Below are 24,249 nucleotides of genomic sequence, written 5' to 3' on the forward strand. Positions count from 1 at the left end.
TAGCCTTTATCTCTTTCTAGAGAGCAAATTAAAACGAAATTTAGACTTCCCACTATACATCCAGATCTACGTACCCTTTAGGCACTCTTAACAAACACCAAAACTCACTCCCAATCTTACGGATAACAAACACTTGCTGCTGCTTCTTGTGTTTCCTGTTTTAATAAGTGCCCCACTGACCAAACTATCACCTAAAACTACAAATCCCTGAGCACGGAGGCATTCCAGAGGCAGTGGAAGGAGGATCAGAAGTTCAAGGTCACTTTGACTACAGGGCTATAGTTAACAGGTCAGTCTGGATTACATGAGAACCTGTCTCACAAACAAGCAAACTAAACCAAAAATACACAAAACTACAAATCTTGTAACATCCTCATCTGGCCTCTCTCCTTCTGTCCATGAGATATGCTGGTGTCTTAAGCATCCTGTTTGTATGGAATCTGCTTGTGAGACAGTTCTTTAGTACTTAACCTGCATTATTTTATAATAAAGTATTTATTCTTTTTGCCAGCAATGTAATTGCATCAATATATGTATTATACCTAGACATGCTAGGTGCTTCATAAGTATTGATCCACTGAAGTAGCTCAAATGGATCTGTATTAATTATCCAGATTTATGTTTATGAAATTAATTTGATTTACCTTAATAACCAAGACTGTATTTAAAAAATAAAACAAACAAACAAAAAAAAGCCTAAATAATTTGGAGATGGGATATCCTGGAGGATAACAACTTCAAACACAAAGATTCCCAAATGAAAACGTCCACTTTGATTAGGTATCCTCTGGGAACCTGAGGTAGTAAATACTGTGGAAACTTGGCCACCACATTGGAATTATTCCAACTCTGACTTCCTATGGTCCATTCTTGTCCACTCAGCCTTCTTGGAAGACATGGTTCCCCTTCCTAAAATTTTACACTGTCCAAACCTGTAACTCCCAACGAAAGAATACTGGCACTTCTAAGGCAGATAAAATGCCTGACAGATAAAAGTTTTTACTTCCAAAGGCACAGACCCAGTGAGATATTCATCTCCAGCAAGAACACATAAGCCATTGCCGGATAAACGCAGGGAAGGACAAGACCTCATGAGCCCCTTCCACACTGCTCCTTCATTTCTATGAGACCCAGGAACACAGTCTTGACCTTGATAACCTCCGTAGCGCCTTGCCAGCAGAAGGCAGAAAAGTTCTCAGAAGTATTTTGGCCCCCAAACATTTTTGAATCAAGTTAGGAAAAGTTATGAAACTCACAGTTGTCATCCTTGACTTGTGTCCAGAAGCACAATTCAAATGAAGCATGGAGTCTAAATGGTTGATGGTTTTCAGCTGGGTGTACTTTCCAGCCACCAAAATGAAAAAGCTCTAATTTCACCCCAATAAAAAAAATGTAACCTGGCAAGAAACAAAATAAATATGTATATATACTTTTGTGACAAAATGATAAGACAGAGAGGTAACAAAAAACAAAAACAAAAAACGAACCAAAAACCAGCAGAATGTCTTTATATTGTTGCATTTTTAACAGTGATTTTACACATGAAAAACTGTTTAGTAGGCTGAACTATGAGAAGAATTGACATCAGCATACCTGATACATCAGACACCCAGAGGAGTGGACCATCTTTGCCCTACCTCCTACAACAGTTTGATCTCAGCTGGGTCAACTTCTCAAGAAGTACAGTGGGTGGTGGCTTCTACTCAAGTTTTAGAATCTCAAAAGGCTGGCGTGAGTGCCCCACAAAATATAGGGTGTCCCCAGTCTTTCCCTACTGGCAGGTGGAAATGACATGGAGATATCACTTGAGACACTAGAAATACATCTTTTAAAAAAAAAAATATATGAATTTACTTTTCTTTTGCCCAAATGACAGTATCATTATCATTTCTCAAGGCCCAAAGTTTCTAACCCTTACAGACTCACACTGCATTCTGCACTTTCATGTCTAGTTCATGTTATTAATGAACTACGTTATATTATATACCTACTACATTATAGTCGAGCCAAAATGCTGTGAAATGCCTCCCCCCACCCCCCACTCATCTTGGGTTCACTCTAAATCATTCTTTACTCAGAGTTGTGGTAGGGGTAAATCAATATATAAAACTAATCATGGCTGGTCTCAAGCAAACTGAATTGACCAGTTAAATACAACCCCAAATGGAGCTTATGTGAGGTTCAATCAATCACAGTACTAAAAGAGGAGGGAGGGGTATAATAAAGGTGTTATATAAGCACAGGTCTGCAATTCCAGCACTGGTGGAGACAGGAGGACCAAGAGTTCAAGGCCATCCTCAGCTACATGGACTGTTCCAGGACAATCTGGACTCCATGACAACCAATCCTGGCCCCACCCTCTTCTGGCCGGACTTGAGGGGAGGTAAATGCTCCTCTAGTCAACCATTTCTATTCCAATGCTTAATTCCCACAGGTGTTTCAAAAAGATCTGAAGAAGATAGTCCTGGTCTTCAATGCTGAAAAATATCTTATAAGAATAGGAGCAAAGAGTGTCATCAAAAATATAATTATAAATAATAAAATTAATCTGAAACACAAAATATTCTTTGAAAGGAAAACTAAATACCATTAATTGTCCAAATCTTGTACACACACACACACACACACACACGCGCGCGCGCGCGCGCGCGCGCGCGCGTGTGTGTGTGTGTGTGTGTGTGTGTGTGTGTGTGTGTGTGTCTGATTATCAGTACTATACCCTTCCATGTAAGAAAAATCACCTATATAACTGGCGTGGTCCTCTTAATAACCCAAGCTATTTGTAGTCAATATTTACTTGAGTAGCAATACTCAATATAGGGCCATATTTAACATCAGGAAACTAAAATTCTATGTTTGGACAGCCATAAATGGAAATATGAAAAAAAAATGAGACCAACTTTTATTCATCAGGAATATCAACAGCTATGGCTTAGCAGCTAAGAGCATTTGATTTATAACAAACAGTCCTTTTGTGGAAAAACAGCATGTTCCGCCATTTTTTTTTAAATGGAGCTTCCTCATTGGGCAGGAGAATGTGGCCATAGCTAAGGGAAGAATGCAGGCAAATCCTAGAAATCTTCTGGGCTTGATCACCAGCTCATAACTCATTTGCTGAGCCACCTCTGCTAAAACTCCTAAGTTCCTTGAGCCTCACCTCATCTCAATAACAGGAATAATAATATAGTTACTGGAAGGGCTAAATGCTTCATAATGTAATTAAAACATTATTCAAACAAAATTCAGCATGCTTGAAATAGCGCTGCATCAATAACTAGTGCTATTTATCATTGCTATTGCTATTTTATTACGCCATGCCACTGACTACACTCTCTTCATTGTAGAGATAACAGAAAACTTCTAGTTGTTCTTCAGATTCTGGAATTTACACAGTTGACGCTGCTTCGTTTCTCTACATATGGACCTGCTCATACAGCTACAGTAGAAGTTATAGGTTATCGAACACGATTCTTAAGGAACGTGGTTATGCTGGAGTATTTTGTGATTTACAGAACCTCCTTCAAATGGGGATTGGGTAAAGAAAAGGTCATTAGAATGATCGGCCCTGCTGTATTTTAATTCCTAGGACTATATAGAACTGGAGACTAAATCAGTGTCTCCATACTGATCCCCAAGCAGGAGAACACCTGTTCCAGGTGGTGGTCTGCTTTTCGCAGGAAACATATCCACTCAGTTTAAGCTTTCATGACGTTTAAGAGCTTTGCTCCCTTTCATACTGGTAGAGTTGTTCGCTCTCTGCTGTTTTCTTTCTTTCTTTCGGTTAAGGCACACTCTACTGAAAATGTAGTAGCACTGCCCAAGTTGTTTGAACATCTTTCAGCAATGAGAACAAAACATTATTTGGAGGCAGAGCCTAACGACCCCTGAGAGAGGCAGAGAGCTCTGAGATTATGAAGCTGCTCCCTCAACATCCCCACCAGATACATGTTACTTTCCCCTTATTGCTCAAATTAAGGATGTTCTAGGTCACAGAACGCTTTATATTTTCACATGATCTAAATAGCACCCGCCCCCCTTATAAAGGGAAAACTTGGCAGATTTTGAGTGTGTGATTCATTGTAATTTTACAAAAGAGCACATACTACTCAGCTCTGCCTAAGCTAAAACACACACAGGAGTCCTCTCTTATCTGCAGACAGTAAGTTATAAGACTTCCAGTAGATGCCTGCACTGTGAATAACAGTGAACCCCACATGTACTACGCTCTCTGGACACATACTTATGATTAAGTCTAATTTATAGAGGAGACACAGAAAAGATACTAATAATAACATCATAAAACAGGACAACCATAAGAGTACACTATAATAAATTGGCACCTTCACACCATTAAGTAAAATAGGGTTATTTGAGCGAAAGCATTACATCATTAGGACACTTAGTCTGATAACCTAGTAGCTTCTAAGTGGCCAACAGGTGGGTGCCATATATAGTACCAAGTCTACCCAACAAAATAATGACTCACATCCTGAGAGGGGCAAAGTAGGATGGCACAGGGTTTTCATTACAACTTCCCCGAATGGCATGCAGTTTAATATCTATGCAGTGTCTATTCTGGTGGTCCCCATTTAGTATTTTCAAAGGCTCTTGAAAACAGGTAACTGAAAACACAGAAAATAAAACAGGAGGTAATGGGAAAACAGTATTTTTAAAAAGGAGCCCTCTGTACTTGAATGGATTGTTGCTCAATGTAAAAATCATTTAAAATATTTAAACTTAAACCTTGTTAAAGTGAAGAGACATTTTCATAAGCCACTTTCAAAAGAAGTCTTTGGTAGTAACAACTCAAACAGGTCAAAAAAATTAAGTTATCTCAAAGCACATTTTTTTTACAATATACTTTCTAACAAAGTAAACAATAATCAAATGCTGAAGTTCTCCAGTTTGAATTATAGAGAAAAAGTAGCTAAAGAGCTTTTCCAATGGTCACCAAGTTCCACTCTTAACAGAGATCAACAAGATGAATGTAAAACTGATAAGCACAGGGCTGGGCCCCCTCCCCTTTTTCTTCTTCAGTAGATGATAGCTCTAGAAGAGCTTCTTTTTTTTTTTTTAATGCCCTTTTTTAATTCTAGAAAAGAGAAAGGAAGCTGGGCAGGAGGAGGGTTGTATGCCTTTAATCCCGGCACTCAGGGTGCAGAAGCAGGCAGATCTCAAATTAGGGTCTACAGTTTCAGGATAGCCAGGGCTACACAAAGAAACCCTGTCTTAGGAAAAAAAAAATGGAAAGGAAACAAAATTGAAAATGATCAAGTCTGGGTCTCCTTCCACCCTACTCCCCAAATAGCTGATCCTAGGGTGTACCTCAAAGAGTGACAAAAAAAAAAATAATTAAATAAAAATAAAAACAGAAACAAAGGCCAAGGGCAGGACGTTAAAAAGGCCCCGTGTGGGTTGTCCAACTCCTGCTCCTCTGGGTTGGTGCGCTCAGTCAGGGCAGGTCCTCCCACCCCACCTTTGGCTCCCTTTTCAAAGACCCAGCGTGAAAATGTGCCGACAGAAGCTTCGGGAATTTCGAGCACGAGACAAAAGCGAAAGGAGAGGAAATACGAGTCAGGCAATTCATTGAAGAAAGCAGCATGAACTTGTCGAGATGTTCTCCAGGTAATGAGAAACATCTCTTGAATGCCAAGGAAAGTAGGCTAAATGACTGTTCTTTTAACACGCCTCTCGGGTACATGTCTCAAGGCTGGTGTCACAGAAGAGCAGGAGGGGCCGCCCCTCCTTCATGATCACACTAGCTCCGAACATAATTAAAACTAATCCTTTTACCTGCCTACATTTCTTACAAGCAGCCTGTCTAGTGCATACATTAAAAAGGTCTGGATGCTTTGCACCAACAAGATTCAATCAGTACCTTCACATCGGGGTGGGGGGTGGGGTGGGGGGGGATACAAGTCCAAACAACATCGGCTCATTCACTTCTCTAAAACATTCAGCAATTTTAAAAGGCTTAGGAAACACGGAGCATAATGGTGTATCAAAATGACAAGCCTTCATCAGACACACAACAACAGCCAAATTTGCTTACCTGGAGCTTTGAGAGGCAGCCAAGACATGCAAATGTCACAGAAGGAAAGAGTATGCCATGACTTGCATTAAGAACAGGTTTAGAAACGAGTGTTTGCAAACCAACTGAGGTACTCGATACCACACACCAAAGGGTAGGGGGGGACCAAAGCAAAAAAAAAAAAAAAAAAAAAAACACCCAAAAACACAGAAAACCCTCTCTCGGAACTGGGTGATACAATTATAACCCAGCTCCAAAAAGGATTACCTGTAACCTGCCCAAGGGTGATGCAGAGGTCAGGGTGACACTAGCCTCACAGGACACTGTGAAAGTCTTGACTTAGGTGCCAAAGAAAACACATTTCACCTTGGCTCATCTATCGGTGACAAAATTTTCCCTATACAGCCTCATTGATCTCTCTATAATCTATTGCAGATAGGACAAAACAGTAACTCAATAAATTAAACTGTGCTTCAATGACTAGCTTCACAGTTTTCATTAAGTATTAACAGGAAAGTGCCCACCATCTCCACCAACCATTTCTTTCCACTGCTTTCTTGTGGTTCGTGGGGGTAACTTTGGTGTAGGCCCCACGTACTGCATTTGTGTGTCATGTGATGCTTGCTATCTATCTCCACAGCATGCCTTGGTTCACGCTCAGCTCAGGCCTGTGGCTTGCCAGAGAGAGGAAGTGGGTACCACTCATGTGGCTAGAGTTTCCCTGCCTTGCCCACAGTCAGGACAAATCTCTGTCTACCTCCAGTCCCACAGCCACTCAGACTCAACCAAGTAAACACAGAGACTTCTATTGGTTACAAACTGTATGGCCATGGCAGGCTTCTTGCTAACTGTTCTTATATCTTAAATTAATCCATTTCCATTAATCTATACCTTGCCACGTGGCTTGTGGCTTACCAGCATCTTCACATGCTGCTTGTCCTGGTGGCGGCTGGCAGTGACTCCTTCTGCCTTCCTGTTCTTCCTTTTCTCCTCTCAGTTAGTCCCGCCTATACTTCCTGCCTAGCCACTGGCCAATCAGTGTTTTATGTATTGACCAATCAGAGTAATTTGACATACAGACCATCCCACAGCACACTCATTCTCCATCCTTTTACCCAGGACTCAATCCATCCTTCTGAGTTTGTTTCACAGATACATGCTTTCCAGCCTTCATAGCTCATGTCACCAGTGCACGGCCACCACACTGCCATGCAAAGAGCCGGCGTCCATGCTTTCGGAGTCGGCCAGGTATTCTTTGCCTACTCTACCAGGCTGAGCACATGTGTGCACTTCCCTGTAAAAGTGTCCTCTCAGCAATGGACCGGGCTAGGTAAACACACTTCAAAGCCCTCTCACTCTTAAAGTCAGATCACCTTCTCCTTGGATTGGGGTGCGCGGGCCTCCCTCCAGCAGTCCCCCAGTTGGGACTGATCACCCTGGCCCGTCTTCCACAACAACTCTGGTTAGCCAGAATCCACTTTGCTCCTGGTGTTTCACCTTGGTAATTTTCCACCCATCATGCCCTGCATGGCTTGCTGGTTATACATTCCTACCAGTTCATACTGAATGTGAAATTGAACATACTGTCTCCCTGTCAGCAAGGCTCTTTTGCAGTGGTCTACCACCTGTTGCTATCATGCTGAACAGCTGTCCTTACGGTCCCTTTGGTTGGTTGGTTTGGTCTTTCGGGACAGGGTTTCTCTGCGTAGTTTTGGTGCCTGTCCTGGATCTCGCTCTGTAGACCAGGCTGGCCTTGAACTCAGAGATCCACCTACCTCTGCCTCCCAAGTGCTGGGATTAAAGTCACATGCCTGGCATCCTTATGGTCTTTTAACAAGTATTATGGACTAAATATTTCTTTTAAAGGTTGCCTCAAATCACATAAATTCCCTCCCTGATCTCCTGACTTTAGTAACTGAGACTCCTTGGCAAACTTCAAGCCAGACACTTTAAACCACGTACACATAAAAATCAAGTGAGCGAAAGGCAGCTGTCAAGAAAGTCAAGGGAATAAGAGACTCACACAGCATAAAACATGGGCATCCTGAAAGTCATAGAGATGATTCTCCCCAACCCCCACCCTTTTTTTTTGCATGAGTTTAATGATTCTTGATCCTTTAAGAGCCTTACTGTTTACCTTGTTTTTAGGCAGAAAGACTAAGAGAGGACCCTCCCATACCCCAGAAGAATCAAGGAACTGTGTGTGTGTGTGTGTGTGTGTGTGTGTGTGTGTGTGTGTGTGTGTGTGTGTGTGTCAGAGGGGGGGGGAATCTATGTCCTTTTCCTCTTTCCTGAAACCAGCAACTATGACACAGAGGGATGGCTGCTGTGGGATGATGCTTTTGTACACTGATTTAATAAAACGCTAATCGGCCAGTAGCCAGGCAGGAAGTATAGGTGGGATAAGCAGACGAGGAGAATTCTGGGAAGAGAAAGGCTGAGTCAGGAGACGCCAGTCTGCCGTCCAGGGAGCAGCAGGTAATGGCACACAGGCAAAGCCACGGAACACGTGGGCGACACATAGATTAACAGTGGTAGGCCTGAGCTAATGGCCGAGCAGTTTTAATTAATATACACTTCTGAGTGATTATGTTATAAGCTGCTGCAGGGTCCATGGGGCTGGGCGGGACCGGAAAAACCTTCAGCTACAGACGGGGGTGAGGGTGACAATCAGCAGACTCTGAAAAGATTATCCGGGGTTACTTCAGATGGGCCCCTTGTCATCGTGAGTCTTTACAGGGAAGAAGGGAAGTAGAGGGGCCTGAGCCAAAGGGATGGCACCGTGAGAATGACAGGCATGGCTGGGTTTCAGATGAAAAGCAGCCAACAGCCAAGGGATTCAGACAGGTTCAGGAGGTGGGGAAAGGCACAAAATGGACGCCCCGCTCCTTAGAGCCTCCAAAAAGGAACCACACAATTGGATCCGGGTGAGAACCGATTGCTGACCTCGAACTCCGCAAAACAGTAATAAATATGCTCTGCTTTCAACTCCTAAATATAAGGCAGTATGTTTGCTGCATGAGCAATAGGAAACACATGTAAGTGAAATGCTTAAAAAAAAAACAACAACAAATGGCCTTCCCCTACTAAGATAGGTAAAGCCATTTTAAAGGAAGTTACCACTAAACTAGTTGGAAGGGAAGGTGTGAGGTCTTTTTTCCTTTATTTAATTAATTGATTTATTTATTTTTGAGACAGGGTCTCACTATTTAGCCCTGACTGTCCTCAAACTCCCTACATAGACCAGGTTTCCCTTGAACTCACAGAAATTTGCCTGCCCCTGCTTCCTGGTTACTGGAATTAAAAGTATGTAGCACAATGCCTGGATGTTTCCCGCCCTTTTCTCAACGTTTTTAAAGTTCAAACTAATGCTCAAAATATCACCTTTCATGGATGAAATCAACAACAATAAAAGTCTTAACAGTCAATAACAAAAGTCTTAACATATTTCTAATTTAAGACCAACATATGAGAAGTCACAGAGAAGTTGCCGTTTTCTGCTCTATGGCTAGGACTGTCATAGATAATTTCCCAGCCTCTACCATGGCTTCAGGTGGTTCTCTGTTGTCCACCGATATCCAGCCAACATCTTTCCCAAACACCTTGAAAATAACTCTCGGTTGTTTTCTCTTTACCACCTGGGCTCATCTTATACTCCTAAATCCAAAGCAAGACAGTGCTCGCTCCTGCTCTTGCTCGGGCGCTCTCCCACCCCCCCATCTCCCTCCCTCCTTCCCTCTTCCTCTTCCCCACCTCTCCCCACTCACACATACATACTTGTTACAAACCTCAGAGGACACCATTTAGCATTTAATATCAACCACCCAGAAACAAACAGTTAAACCCCAGTTAAACAGAATGAGAAGTTTAAATATATTCCAAACATCTAACTTCTCCTCATCACATTACTATCGGCGGCAAGGACAGAGCAGTTAGCAAGGATGGGATCTTTACAAATGAACTGCCTGGCATGGAAACTCCCTTTCTTCTCCATTAGAAGAGATTCCTGACTGACACCATTTCTTTCCTTAGGCGCAAATGGAACAACTGTAATAATATCCTGTTCCTATTTCCTAATGAGTGTGAAATGATAGCAAATATCCTATGATTAACATAGCTGGCTGCATGAAATTATAGTTTTTGGTAATCTTACACAAGCCTCTGTTTCTTGGTAATGCTGACTACTGAACACCATTTTAATCATTGGAACGAACCATCAGATATTTTGGTACACAAATGAATGCTTCCCAGAACTGTTTGTGGACGTGAAGTTTCCAACAGTCCCCAACGAGGAAGAACATGCCGAGGGCCTCTTCACCTCCAGAAAGCCTCCTTGCTGCAGTCTGAAAGAGCTCACTTACTCAGAAGTTACAAACTTCCCAGGATGAGGAGGAAGTCACGCCATGAACTCAGTGACAGCCCCAAGTACTGTTTCCCTGATGTCTACATCGGTAAAGCCTCACACAGAGCTCAGCCACACAATTTAGTGCTTGTTTTTAATAGGCTAGTCCTATAAAATCCCCAAACCTGGAGGCTGCTACCTAGACACACCACAAAGTTGAGTGATAAAAAGACTAGCAAGTGAAGTCGAAGTGATTTTCACTGTAGGAGAGAAAAATCAACATCTACGTTTGTAAAATATTACCAAACCACAAAGTGTCCCACTGTGAGGATTCTAATACTAACAGTGATAGAGAAAAGAAAACAAAACCACACACTGGACGCACATGACTAGCATCTATGCCAGATTCCACTCTATCCCAGGATTCCCACAGGAGGCCTGCAGGAATTCTGGACTGCCCAGGGTTTCACTTTTCTCTCTCTCCTCTCTCCTCTCTTCTCTTCTCTCCTCTCCTCTCCTCTCCTCTCCTCTCCTCTTCTCTCTCTCTCTCTCTCTCTCTCTCTCTCTCTCTCTCTCTCTCTCTCTCTCTCTCTCTCTCTCTCTCTCAACCCTTCTGGGAACCTAACCTCCAACTGTCAAGAGTGAGAAAGGCTTTTGGCGACAGGTATCGCTCTGAATGGCTCATCAGAACCTGTGGTGCCTACATCTGAATTTCTATCAATCATTTAGTTGGCATTTAAACTAACTCTAGGCTGTAGCCTCCTTAGAACCCTGATAAATTAATTTACCCAATGCTGCATCCACACACTCAAACTTGCTGATAATGATAAGAAAGTTACAAGTTTTGTGATCTTCCTCCCCACATTTCCATGCAGATTAAAAGATTTAAAATCTGAAAGTTTTCCTTGGTACTGTTAATTATGGTCATAATTAAAGCATGGGTTCTCGCCATCTTGCCCATTTTAGGGCAAGCAGAACTCTAGCAGCTGACACTTAAAATGCTCGAGGAAACGTGGCGTGTGTACTTTTTCCACGGAGGAACATGGGGGACAGTCGCATACTGATGATTCCCCTTGCTGTCAATTCCCATGCACTCTGGACAAACCTGCTGTGGACTCGGGACTCAGAGCCCTCACTCGGCGACGTCTTTGGCAAGGATGTTGGAAGCATCCCTGCATTTAATCTTTACACTCCCTTGAGAGGACCACAGTTAGTTAATCAGGCCCCTGTGAAGGTTCCTGTTGCCAAAAGAAACTGCTTGCCCAAGCTTTGCAACTAACAAGATCTGGGATTTGAACACCGGTTTCCATCTCCTTCCAGAAAAACCGACAGTGGTGGTGATGGCTGCTGTGGCCACTGTGGCAGTAGTGGTTGCTTTATACTGCCCCACCCCACCCCCACCCCCCACACCCCTGCAACGCGCCCGCCCCCAGGGAAACCCAGGGAGGATAAGAAGCTAGTCTACCATTTTTTCTTCCAAACAAAAAAAAAGAGTTTAGGGCCTGCGCCTGCAATTCTAATACACGCCCCCACAAAGTGCTACCGGCGTGTCCATCTCCCAATTGAAGAGCAAGTCTTTGATGGCTAGTGTGCAATCCTCCAGAATTGGGGCCGTACTTTGCACTCCAACACCTGTGTCCCACTCAGAAAGTGCTATCTGACACCTTGTATGTGACCAGTCCTCAACAAGTCTTATCTGAGTGCACCGTGGTTAACCGAAGTTTTGCTATGCAGAACTGACCAGGAGAGCCATGCTCCTCTCCTCTAGGAGCTTCTGCTCTCAGGTGCCTCTGGAAACAGTAACCAGACGTACACGGGGAGCGCTACTACTAAACTTCCCTATCCCCTTCCTCAAATTCGTCATCTTCTGGGGGAGAGGAGAGGCAGCCTCGGTTGTCTCTAGTAGAGCCGACTGGTTTGTCCGCTGTCTTGTCCTCCGCCTATTGCTTGGGCTAGCCTCCTACTTCCACCGCTACCAGAATTTGCTCTTTGGCCCAATCTAGACGATGTCAAATTAGTGGACTTGGCAAAGTTCCAGTTAGGCTCTTCAAGTGCCCGAGCTCTGCCTTAAAGGCTTGGTCATTGGGCTATCAGCACTATGGCAGCAGTGGGGGGTTGGACCTGTTATCGAACATGGAGGTCATGACCTGTACTCAGTCAAGTCTCACACATTCTCAATAAGCCAATGAAAAGGCCAAAATAAAAGTGGGAAGCACAAAAAGGAGATTTACTCAATGTGGCCATGCTGGGGAAAGGGGCAAAGAGATGCAGCAGCTGCCTCAAGCCCATGGGGTTCCAAAATGCGATCAAATCCAAATAGAGACTAGGCAGGTCTAAGCAGTATGGTCAAGATGTGGGCCTGCCCTCCACTGACCCATCTTATCATGGTTTCAGTTTCATCTTGCAAGGTGGTCTGACAAGTTGTTGGGAATGTGTGAAATCCCTTTCAGGGAGATGTGGTTCCCCCTCTGGCCGGTGCCCTTTCCTCCTCCCAACGTGAGATCCCTGGGGAAATTCCCATTTCCTTGTGATGCTTTGTTTCCCTGGTCTGATAGTCTGACTGAGAAACACAGTGTGCCTTTAGAGTATCTTCATTTCTGAGAGACCGGTTCCAGGCCTAGTGGTCACAAAGCACACCCACTGAAGGGGACCTGGGACTCTGGTCCCTCGCTTGCTCGCTTGGCTTCCCAGCTACCACAAGCTCGGCAGGGGTGGTCTGTCAGATTCCTCACTGTGTTCGGTTCCTTCCAGATCTCTGTGACCAAAATCCCTAAGAGAACAATGTAAGAGGGCAAGGTGTGTGTAGGCTCGTGGCTTCAGAGAGTATGGTACATTGCAGCAGGGAAGGTAGGGCATCTGGAACTCTCCATCCATCGCCAGGGGAGTGGGAGGGGTGATTTGTTCACAGGGTATACTGGCAAGTCAAGGGAGACCAGAACCAGGGGCAAGTATGACCAAGGGACTCACTTCCACCGCTCAGGCCCTACCTACCTCCTCAGGTCTCTACAGCACCACAATCTGGAAACCAGGCATTCAATCCTGAGCTTGTGGGGGCACACTTTGGATTCCAATTCAAATGCCTATCTCAATATAAGCCCCAAATAGTAGAGCCAAGAGACCATGCATAGAAACCACTGAAAATATGAAGCAAGATAAACCTTTCTCCCCTTCAGATGGATTTCCTCTGGTATTCTGCCCCAGCAACAGAGAGCTAACAGAAGAATAAATAAACGATAGGAGTAATAATCAAACTTTACAGTGATCATGAGCTATATAATTTACATACAGTTGCAAGATATACAGGGGTAAGGAGCTAAGTCCAATACTTAGAATAACCAGGGCCCCTTTACAACTAGAGCTTAGAGATGTTGCCCGCAGGATCCTGAGCTGACACTCTTCATTCATTTGGTCAACAGTGATTGGCTGCTCCCTCATCCCGAATGGGAGGCGCTGAAGGTAACAGGAAGACATATGCCCTCTGCCCTCATGGAAGCTAGAGTCCAGAGAGGAAGTCACACAGTAAGGTGTGGGGGGGGGGCGAGATCACACAAACTGATAGTCCGATATTGACAGCGAGAAAGGGCTGTGAACCCTGGGAAAGTTGAACACATCATCTATCACTTATACTTCCAAAAGCTGGGGGGAAATGTGTGACAAAGGTAACCCAACTTCGATGGGAAAGCCTGGGGCGGGGCGGGGCTGCCCTGGCTGAAAGTGGAAGTTATCAGACAGAGAATATGGGGACCAGAGTTTGTCTGAGGAGCCAAAGGGCTTGATTTTCTGCAGAAATCGAAAAGCCCAATACGGACGAGGAGGAGCCATGAGTGAAGTGGAAAATGGGAACAAGTGAAAGGTACAGGAAGCCCAATACAGGAACGCAGCCACACTGAGCAGCTTCTGGCCCACAAGGATAGGCTACGATGCTTCTACGGAGCATTTCAGAGGCGGAATTCTGATATTTAACAACCAACCCCACTCGGCAAACACTAAGCCATTCCAAAGTACATACTGATACTGGAAATTCATAATGGCAGACATTTGGAATTAGAATGGCCCGTCTGATCCAACTGGCCTCAACCTTCATGGAAGGAAAGGGAGATCCACACCCAGGACTGTACACGCTGTACCTCCATTGCTGATCACCCACGCTCCACAGAGAGATGCCTTGATCTTCCGGAAGAGGAGGCCAACGCCACATGACAAACAGACCGTGAAAAGGGATCCAAAGCCATTGAGAGCAGCGACACACTCCTAACTCCACTCCTTCAGAGTGTGACTGTGCCAGTCCCCTGGGCATGCAAGAGGAGAATAAGACAGCATGCATCTACACCATCCACTATGACCCCACAATGTTACCTCTTCCTAGAAACAGGAAAGGCGCAGGCTCTAATCAGAGACCATGTGTGCTTCTGTTCAGGACCACTGTCCAGGGAAAGGCTCACCTGACATCTATCCTCCGGGACAGACTGCTTGTCGGCGAGGAAAAGAAGAGGAAGGCTTCTGAGCCAAGTGGCAAGTTGAAGACCTGCCCCTGAAACTGCACCACAATAATTTTAAAAGAGATAACTTTTCAAATCGTGTTGCAGGCGCTTGGACGTCAGACCCAGCTACAATCATCAGGCCAGCAGGGCACAGAGGACCACGCAGTAACTGATGCTGCCAACCTCATCACATGGTCCAAACAAGCAGAGTGGGGAAGTGAACTGCAAATGGCTCCCACAGAACGGATGAGAAGCTCAGCGAGGAGCAGATCCAGGTTCCAGAAGCCGATGGACACAGTACTACAAACAGACTAGCTCAAAGCCCTCTGAAGAAGGGATTGGATTTTAGACCTCTCCCCGACTTCATGGGGCCAGGTAACTGCCCAACCACCAAAGACTTCACATCTTTTCCCTGAAAAGCTCAAACAAGGTCTCACGTCTAGGATCCCTCAGGCACAAGTTTACAAAGCACACAGAAGAACAAAGTGAGACTGGAGTACAGTGGACGCACAGTGTCCAGCACTATCCACAGTTGCCTCCGGAGTCCTGACTTCCATGACTATCATCCTAACACTGGGGGCTTGAAAGATTCTCGTGTAGACTATCTGGCCAGCCTAAGAGAGATCGCCTGAAGATCTGATTATTGAGAACTCCTCCAATAAAAGACCTAATACTCTTGAATGTAAGTAGACAAACAAGGATTGCCAGACATCTGAGAAAAGCTATTAATGAGAAAAGACAACAAAAAATGCATAAAAAAAAATAATAGCTCAGAGTAAGCAGAGATAGAGCGTGTAAGTTTATATACACGTATTTTTAAAGTCTGAAGTTAAAAGACATGGAGACGGGGCATCATACAGTTCTCAGCAGAGTGAGTACTCTCCTGGCATGCATAAGAGCCAGTATGGACCGGGCATTGGGACACAGCCTGTAATCCTAGCCCTTGGAAGGTGGAGGTAAGAGGTTCAGAAATGCAAGGGCCAGAGTCTCAAAAGAAAGTCACTAGGTAGCAGAGAGATGGCCCAGAAGTACAGACAACCGGCAGCTCTTACAGAGGATCCAGGTTCAGTCCCCAGCACCCATGTGGTGGCTCACAAGTGTTTGTCACTCCAGTCCCAGGGAGATCTAACCATCCTCTTCCGACCTCCGAGGGTGCCAGGCAAGCACGTGGTACTTGACATGCGTGCAGGCAAACGCTCAGATGCATAAAGAACTAAACATTTCCCCCTGTCTCAAATAAATAAATGTTTTCTGAAGTTAAGTAAATAAATAAAATACATGGCACCCACGAAAGAAAATCACCAGTGGGATATCATAAAACAAGCAGAAGAAGAGTGGCGAACAGAAATTTGAAATACAAAAAAAGGCTCAAATTTCAAGGGGCGGGGGAATCTCCCCAGAAAATAGGACGTAGCTGAATAACACAACCTGAAAGCTTTGAAAATTAAGGATTGCTATAGGAGATCAAGGGGGAAATGGGGGAAATTCCAAGACGATGTTGCGGAACTTAGGGTTTGGGTTTTCTCCACCAAAGCACAGCGTGGAATGTCAGGAAACGACAGCTGCCAACCGCCATTAAAAACAAACAAAATCCTGCCAACACCACGAAAGCTGGGGACGAAGGCGTGAGGACAAACCAGGGTGGTTCCTCTAGATGCCACGCTAGAGACATAAAAACAAATGGCACAAATGCCTTTGAAATCGCGAGGGAAAATAATGCCCAACCCAGGGCTCCGTACCAACTAAGCCATCAATCATGAGCCTGATAAGAAAGGTCTCAAAATCCTGACCTCCAGTGCACCCTGGGGTGACGAAGAAAGAAGACCTGGATGCCAGCAGACCTCACAGGAGAAAGAGGTCCCCCACATGGCAATTCAGGGGCCGCCATGGATGAGAGCCACACAGCCCAGGGCAGCAATCAGCCCCGAAAAGGTGCAGACCAGGGGTTCTGGAAGAAGTGTCACTAACATCAAGATTATCACATCAGGAAGAGAAGATTTGTACAATTGTGTGTGGGAAGTGGGGGAACAAAATGAGAAAAAACTAGTGACCTAGAAACTAAGTAAATAACAAAACATCACAACAATTCACGCCAATGAAAATCGAATGCGGGAGCATCAGCGTAGTGTAGCAGATGGCAACCCGGCTTGACATTTTTAAAGTTACACAGCAGTGTGGAGACTCGGATCTACCCAAATCCACAGCCTTAACCATCCTGGGAGTCTTGAGGGGAAGAAGATCAGAGAGGGGAAAAAAAAAAAGGTCGTTTGCTGGGGAGGAAAGAGTTAATCTTCCTTTCAAAGCAGGGGACCACAGGGGACAGCAGTAGAAAGGAGAGAAGAAGAGACATGAGCACACTGACCAGGAGGACAGCAATAAATAAAAAACAAAACCAGCCAAATAGTTGACAAGGGGGAAAATCAGAGAAGTAAGTGAGAACTGGGATTCACAGCTGACTTTTACGGGTTCTATGAAATCATTTGACGTTTAAATATATATTGACATATGGCTCTGATTTTAATTTATTTATCTTTATTTTATGTGCATTGGTGTTTTGCCAACTGGGTGCTGGGAATTAAACCCGGGTCCTCTGGAAGAGCAGTCAGTGCTCTTAACCACTGAGTCATCTCTCCAGCCCATGGCTCTGATTAAAACAAACAAAAAACAAAAAACAAACAAACAAACAAACAAAAAACCTATAATATAGAAGGAAAGAGATATGGAATAAAATTCATTATACACTCACGTATCCATTTATATGTTTATGAAATCATTAGAAAACTATGCATGTCTGTATTTTGTAGCTCAGCAATACAATTCTTCTCAAGAGTATTTGAGGTTTTTCATACTTGAAAGAATATTTAATGACAAGAAATCACTCACCTCAAGTCATTTTTAGTACCTAGACACTGGCCAGACACACTGTATAAAAAAAAAATTAATTTGTGAACAGATATTTGCAAAGTCAACATTCTTCCCCAGCCTTTGAAACTGGCAGCCTCTCTAATTTTTTATCTGCTATTAATTCATAACTACCTCATCCCTCCAAGTAGACAGCTACCTTTTTCTTAAGTCACATTTTTTTCTTGAAATTATAAAAAAATACAGTGAGTTAGAAGATTACAGAGTACTAATTAGAATATCAGAATAACTCAGGAGACAGTCATTTAAAAACTATAAAAGGGAACAAGGGGTAGAAATCAAGTAATTTGTTCTTTGTGTCTTAATATTTTCCTGGAATACAATATCAAAATCTTATTCCTTTATGTCTTCCATGTGAGCTGAAAGGCGAAAATGCAAACATAACAAGCTTAACTCACAAAGCGCTTTTCTTTGCTCTGATGTAATTTTACTTGTAGGAAATGGCTGAATATATCTGCTTCAAAATGTCTAGTAAGATTTTGTGACCGAGGCATCAGTACCATAAAATTCTCCAGTCAAATGAAAATTCTTTCTTTCAAGAACTATGATTCCCTAAGTAGAGTGTTTATACTAATAATAATATACATTAGGAAGTAGATACCTAGAACGTAATATCCTAGTATTACCTGCTTTATTGGAATCTTCTCTTACTTTCCAACCAATTTCAATACATTCTTGGAAATCTGTAACTTAACATATTGACTTGAAGACACTAATAGGTTATTTCAAAAAATATGTTAACTATACTAAAATATACTGTTAATAGGTTATCAAGACACAGCATTGTAAAATGCCATCATAAAACTCAAATCTACCTGCAATATTCCATCCCCAGATAATTTCTCTCATGGTGATGGGCACTGGTATATGGCAAACCCTCTGAGATCTTAAAATTAAAGGGCATCAGTTACCCCAGTGCCCTTTGGGGTAACTAATGAGGACAGGGGGACTTTGATTTTCAAAGGATGTTTCGTTGTTGTTTGAATCAACTAATCCTCAAGGGTTTCCAACAACCGTGAAGATTTTTTTTTTTTCACAAGTAGACACATCTTACAATTGAAAATAACTCTAAATGCATATTGTCCAACACCTTTTCCTTGCACGTGCAAGCGTGACAGATAAGTTAATTAAATTGATAAACAACCCATGGCTAGTTCAGAGTCTTCTAGAAACCAATTCAGTGGCCTTTCTGCAATAATTCATGATGCAATCTGCAAACGAGCAGAATTACTATGGAGACTTGTATCGGCAAAAATGAAAACAGACATATTTTAAGGTGTATTTTTTAGTCGTCTGTTTAATCACACATAAGGGGGTCTTCTATCTTGACACAAAAGTCAAACTAAAAATTTCCTTTATGTTCAAAAGACAAGACTACGCAACCGTAGACGTTACTGAATCTGAAACACATTTCCAGGTTTTTTTGGTTCGGGGGTTTTTTGTTTAGTTTTATTTTCTTTTTGCTCCTATCAAGTTAGTGACTGGTTTAGAGTGCACACAGAACAGCATGCCGCTGCAGAGCTGGTGCTGTGTAGCTTTCTCCCAGGCCCACAGGTCACTGGGCATCACATCTGGAGTAAGAAGAGAAGAAGGAGGAAGAGGAGGCAAAGGAAGAGACAGGAGCCAGGGGGTGGGTGGTGGCGGCAGCAGCTGCTCCATGTACGGTGTTGAATTAGGGGGGCCTCAGGGCTCTAAGATCTACCAGGAGACTATTCACTGATTGAAGACCTGAGAACTTTCCTCACCTACACTCCAGGAAGTCATCCAAGACCAACGGGCCAGTGTCAGTTTTAGGTAACATTTCAATGCTGAAGCACTTTTACAGTCTCATCTTACTATTACTAGAAATGCCTCATTTTAAATAATTTCATTACATTTAGGTGTGTGAGGGCCGGTGCAGGAGTGCATGCACCTGTGCATTCCTTGCCCCACACCTGGAGGTCACATGACAATTTGCAGGAGGCAGTTCTCTCTTTCCACCATTGGTGTCCCAAGGATCCAACTCAGGTCATCAGGATCGGTGGCAAGAGCCTTTATTACCTACTGAGAAATCTTGTCTTATTATTAAACAGAAAAGAATAACCAGAAAGTTTAGGAGGAAATAAAGAGCTGACAAAGCCCCAAATAAGGGATCTGCTTATCTGGAACAACTTTGCTTAACCAGACAATAATTTCAATAGCTAAAAATGCCAGGTCACAAATGTGTTAGAGATCTGGATTACTAGTTGATTCCACTAAGAATGTGTTTGGCTGCAAGTAAAATAAAATTCACTCTATGGTATTTTCAATGAGGTACAAACAAAAGGAATAGAGATTGTATATAGTGTCTCTCTCTCTCTCTCTCTCTCTCTCTCTCTCTCTCTCTCTCTCTCTCCCCGCACACGCGCACACACACATAATATATACATATACACATACATATGCACAAGAGTCATGTTGGCCATATTTGAGGCAGTATAGTCTCAGTTAATACTCAACTGTCAGCTTAAAAGCAGACAGACACACTCAATACCTAACAAAAAGGCAAAGCTGTGTCCCAATAGCAATGTACAGAAAGACACAATCAGTCTCTGTGTTATAATTTGCCAGTCACTGGATTAATAATAATAATATCAACCTCTGGTTTAAATCAACAGGACTTAAAAGATGCTAGCTCCCCCTCCCTTCCCCTCCAGGTTGTAAGAAAGCTATCTAGCAGGTCTAAATGCTGTAGCCATATTCAATCAGAGAAAACTACAGAGGAGAGACGGGGTAAGGGATCTGAATAAGCCAGCTACATGGGTCCCTCTTCACAAAAGAGCAAAAGTTTCCCCCGATCCCCCAAGGAGGCTCCTCCTTCTCATATGAGATTATGGCTCAGGACCAAGAGCACAGCCACACTTGGCTGGGAGGAAGACTGTGGGTACCTTCAAGTTACACAACACAGGGTCTAAGTAGTTTAGACGGGTGCATAACTCAACTGCTCCTTTTAGACACACTGCAGCCTTGGCAAGAAGGGGGAAATGGCTATTGTGTATACATTCACCAGTGTGTGTTCCACTGGGCTCTGCATTTCATATTTTCTCCAGTGGTATAATCTGATGCACAGAATGAAATGTGCTGTCTTAGCTTTGAACGAATTGGTCAAATGGAGACAGAGCAAGCCGAAGGGAATTTAGTGGAGTGGGGCATGCTGATAAAGGAGTGTCTATCATTAGCCACGTAAAAATCAATTCAGAGATGGGGAACGGTGCTCCCCACAACTTCGAATACTTAACCTATCCATACTGCTGTTTCTACAACTAGAAAAACGAGGTTGTTAAATGAGACGCCCTCTAAGGTCCCCTAAAGCTCTAACATCCTGTGCTTCCTTTAAATATGTCATCTGATGAAGTAAACAAGGTATAAAGTGTACTGTCAGAACTCCCTTCTAAAAATAGTAAACCCAAATGACCACGGCGGAGGAGTCCCAGAGAGAGGAAAATCTTAAACTAAAGGGGGAAAAAAAAGAGTTTTACTTAAATAACTTTTCACACTTTGCTCAAAAGGCTAGCATTCCATTCCACCCTTCCAATTTCCAACAGAACACACGTGTAAGAAGGGTAGTTAATGTTTTAAAAACACTATAAATGTGTCTTGTAAAATTTATACTGTTTCTTACAATGAATTTTAAATAGTTTTCAAGTCCAACATGGTAAGTGTTGTAGCTGGCCACGGGTCGGATGTCTCTCCGCTGACAACAGTGAGGAGTCCACGGGAAGACAGGGCAGCCGCACGTCATTCCCTGTGCTCTGGAGACGCCCTTGCACGATCGCCCTGCTACCAGGCACTTACGAGTCCACCAAGACTCGGGGGCAGATCACTGGGCATCCAGAAGAAATATGCTTTGCAAAGGGAATAAAAATGAGTAGCCCCACAGGTTAAGTAAAATGGAGAAAAACAGTAAAAGAAAAAAACAGGTTTAGAAGAAAAAATTTGTTCAGCATATTTTTTTTTCTGGAAAAATCATCTAAGTTTACAACCATATAAGAGAGGTAATCAAGTTCTTTCCCAAAAAAATTGGTCATAACTCATGTTAAAAAACAAAGGAAGTGGGAGGTGGGGCGGGGAGAAGAGGAGGGGGGGAAACCATGGTGCAGATGCAAAATAAATAAATAAATTTTAAAAATAAATTGATTACATAATAAGTAAACAAATGAAGTTAAATCCTAATATTCAGAGGAATCAATGCAGGGGGAAAAAATGTAACTTAGGACATATAACTCAAAGACCTGAACGGGAGTGAAGCTGAAAAGCCATTATTTCCTTATCCTGGAGGGGAGCGTGTTGCAGAAAGATTGAACTTGAACACCAATGACAACATCTCTGATACAGCTGATAAAGTACTTAGGGTTACGTTCAAACGCACATACGAGAAGTATTTAAAGACAAGCCAGGGTAATAGTCTAGCCAACGGTGACCGCCTGGCCAGGGCCAGAAAGCTGGAAAGCAGCAAGAAAAAGCCCCAGGGAGACCAGAGCAGGCTGCCAGGCAGCCCCTACCCTCCCTGCATTGAGTACAGGACACCACTCTGCTTTGCTACGGCCCGGAGAAGAGGGAGGCTGCCCTTTGAATGAGAACTGTACACATCAGAAGGGTCAGCAAGGGCTTCCCCAAACGCCAGGTCTCAGGGCAATGAAAGAACTTGCTTTGAAACTTGGAGGCCTCCTCCACCTCCACCACCACCACCACCACCACCACCACCACCACCACCCAGTCACCATACTCTCTGCCGCAGCCTCAGAATTTTCATCAACATTCCCCGCCCCCGGCCTCCCCGCCACTCGTCATTTACACCAATGTACAATAATAGGAAAACACATTGCCAGGCGTGCCTCAGCATGTCCAGGACCGGATGACCCTCCCTCCTCAAACTGCGTCGGATGAAAAAAGTGCCAAGGCTTTCTTTCCCTGTGACCCAAGTATAAAAAACTGGCGCTGTGTAAGGTCGGCCTGCCATGTCCTGAATACGCCATGTGGCATCTGCACCCGCCCAGCTTCGTGGTGTCGATGATTGAAAACCGCAGAGGGTTGGGGTCTTATTTATTTATTTATTTATTTTGAAACCCCCCCCGGGGCCCCCACTTTCCTCGAAGAAACCTGTGACTCTCTCGGGAGAGCCTAGTAGCTGTGACCCCACGCTGGAAGGAGGTATGATCAAAGGCAGCCTGGGCAGACTTGGGAAAACATCTCCACCGAGGATGGACAATACTGCCTGTGAAAAGGTTATTCCCACCGCGTTGGGACAGCAGATCACATTACTCAGGAGTAACAACATGAAAGGGCAAAATCTGCCCACAGTCACCCACATACATGTTTTTCTTTCCAACCGGGGCAAATGGGAGACACCAGCCACAGCAGAACATCCTTCTTATCACTCACGGGGCGCGGGTGGGGAGGGGTATGGCGGGAAGAGTGCCTCTCCCTAATCAATACAGACGCTGAGCTTCAGCCACTGTTTAATTCCTTTTATATTTTTCTTTTCATTCAGAAACAGCTCACATTCACCAAGACTTTTCTGTCTTAAACTTTTTTTTTTTTTTTAAATCCAAGCAATCACAAGCTATATTCTGTGGAAGACAAAATAACTTTGGAGGCGTAAATCTTAATGTCAATGACAGGAAGGCTTTGGTGAACCATTACCATAAATCTGACAAACGCTAATTTGATGGGTGGCTGTATCTGTCTGCTGCACGGCCAGTCTAGACGGTCTATTGAGAAATCTTAAAACACAACTGTTTGTTCCCTGTGACACCATCTGGATATGGCAATAAGCGCCGACCCAGCGCCATTCACACATGGATCAAAGCACATGCTAATGCTATCATGAAGTCATACACATAAAAAATTCAATCTGAGAACTCGGAGCAATTTTCCTAAGTCTTCAGTGAAGAAACCCCAGACTTAGTGAGACTCAGAGCTAAGTGTGTGAAGGGGGGGTGGAGAGGGGGAAGGAACCGAATATTTAATGAGCTTGGCTTCCAGAGGAATGTTAGGCCACCCATTGTATTGGAAAAAGGCTCATGTCACACTTCAGTCATGGTACCCGTCAGGGTGCCCCTTTACAAAAATTGATCTGAGGACCTTTGTAATTACCTGTTTCAGCAGAGGGAGGAGGGTGGATTCAGGATGAGAAATAAAAGATGGGATCCAAGGTATAAATCGATCATTATATCACATTAGTCTGAACTGGCGGAAATGTTCAATACTGCAAGCATTATGAAAAATCTTTCTCATTAAACTTACTGTGGCTTTAGATCAAAGAATCAAGGGCCTCCTATTGAACTCCTTTAAATATTACAAGCATAAGACCAAGTCTGGCTGTGCATAAAATAGAAACAAAGCCCCCACCCCACCCCCCACCCTGTGCACCCTTATCTATCCTGTAGCTAGCTGGAGAGGAGCATTCCTCATGAAATCTACGTTACAGATCAAACACTAAGAATCCCAACATT

At 43.7% G+C, this 24,249-nt stretch overlaps 1 protein-coding gene across 3 annotated transcripts in view; it reads right to left on the reverse strand.

Annotated features, from left to right (window-relative positions):
* Arl15 (ADP ribosylation factor like GTPase 15) overlaps positions 1–24,249 on the reverse strand; it is a 389,534-nt gene that overhangs the window by 277,784 nt on the left and 87,501 nt on the right. Inside the window, exon 2 of one of the 3 annotated variants that reach the window (XM_028884554.2) lies at positions 1,257–1,397. The exons of 1 other annotated variant lie outside the window; for it this stretch is intronic. In XM_028884554.2, coding sequence (XP_028740387.1) covers positions 1,257–1,304 — 48 coding nt within the window. In that variant the 5' untranslated portion in view covers positions 1,305–1,397. Of the gene's footprint in view, positions 1–1,256; positions 1,398–14,500; positions 17,362–24,249 lie in introns of those variants that run through there. One more of the 3 variants, XM_037209433.1, reaches the window with a different exon arrangement.

Source organism: Peromyscus leucopus, chromosome 11, assembly GCF_004664715.2.
Source record: "Peromyscus leucopus breed LL Stock chromosome 11, UCI_PerLeu_2.1, whole genome shotgun sequence".
Classification (NCBI taxonomy): Eukaryota; Metazoa; Chordata; class Mammalia; order Rodentia; family Cricetidae; genus Peromyscus; species Peromyscus leucopus.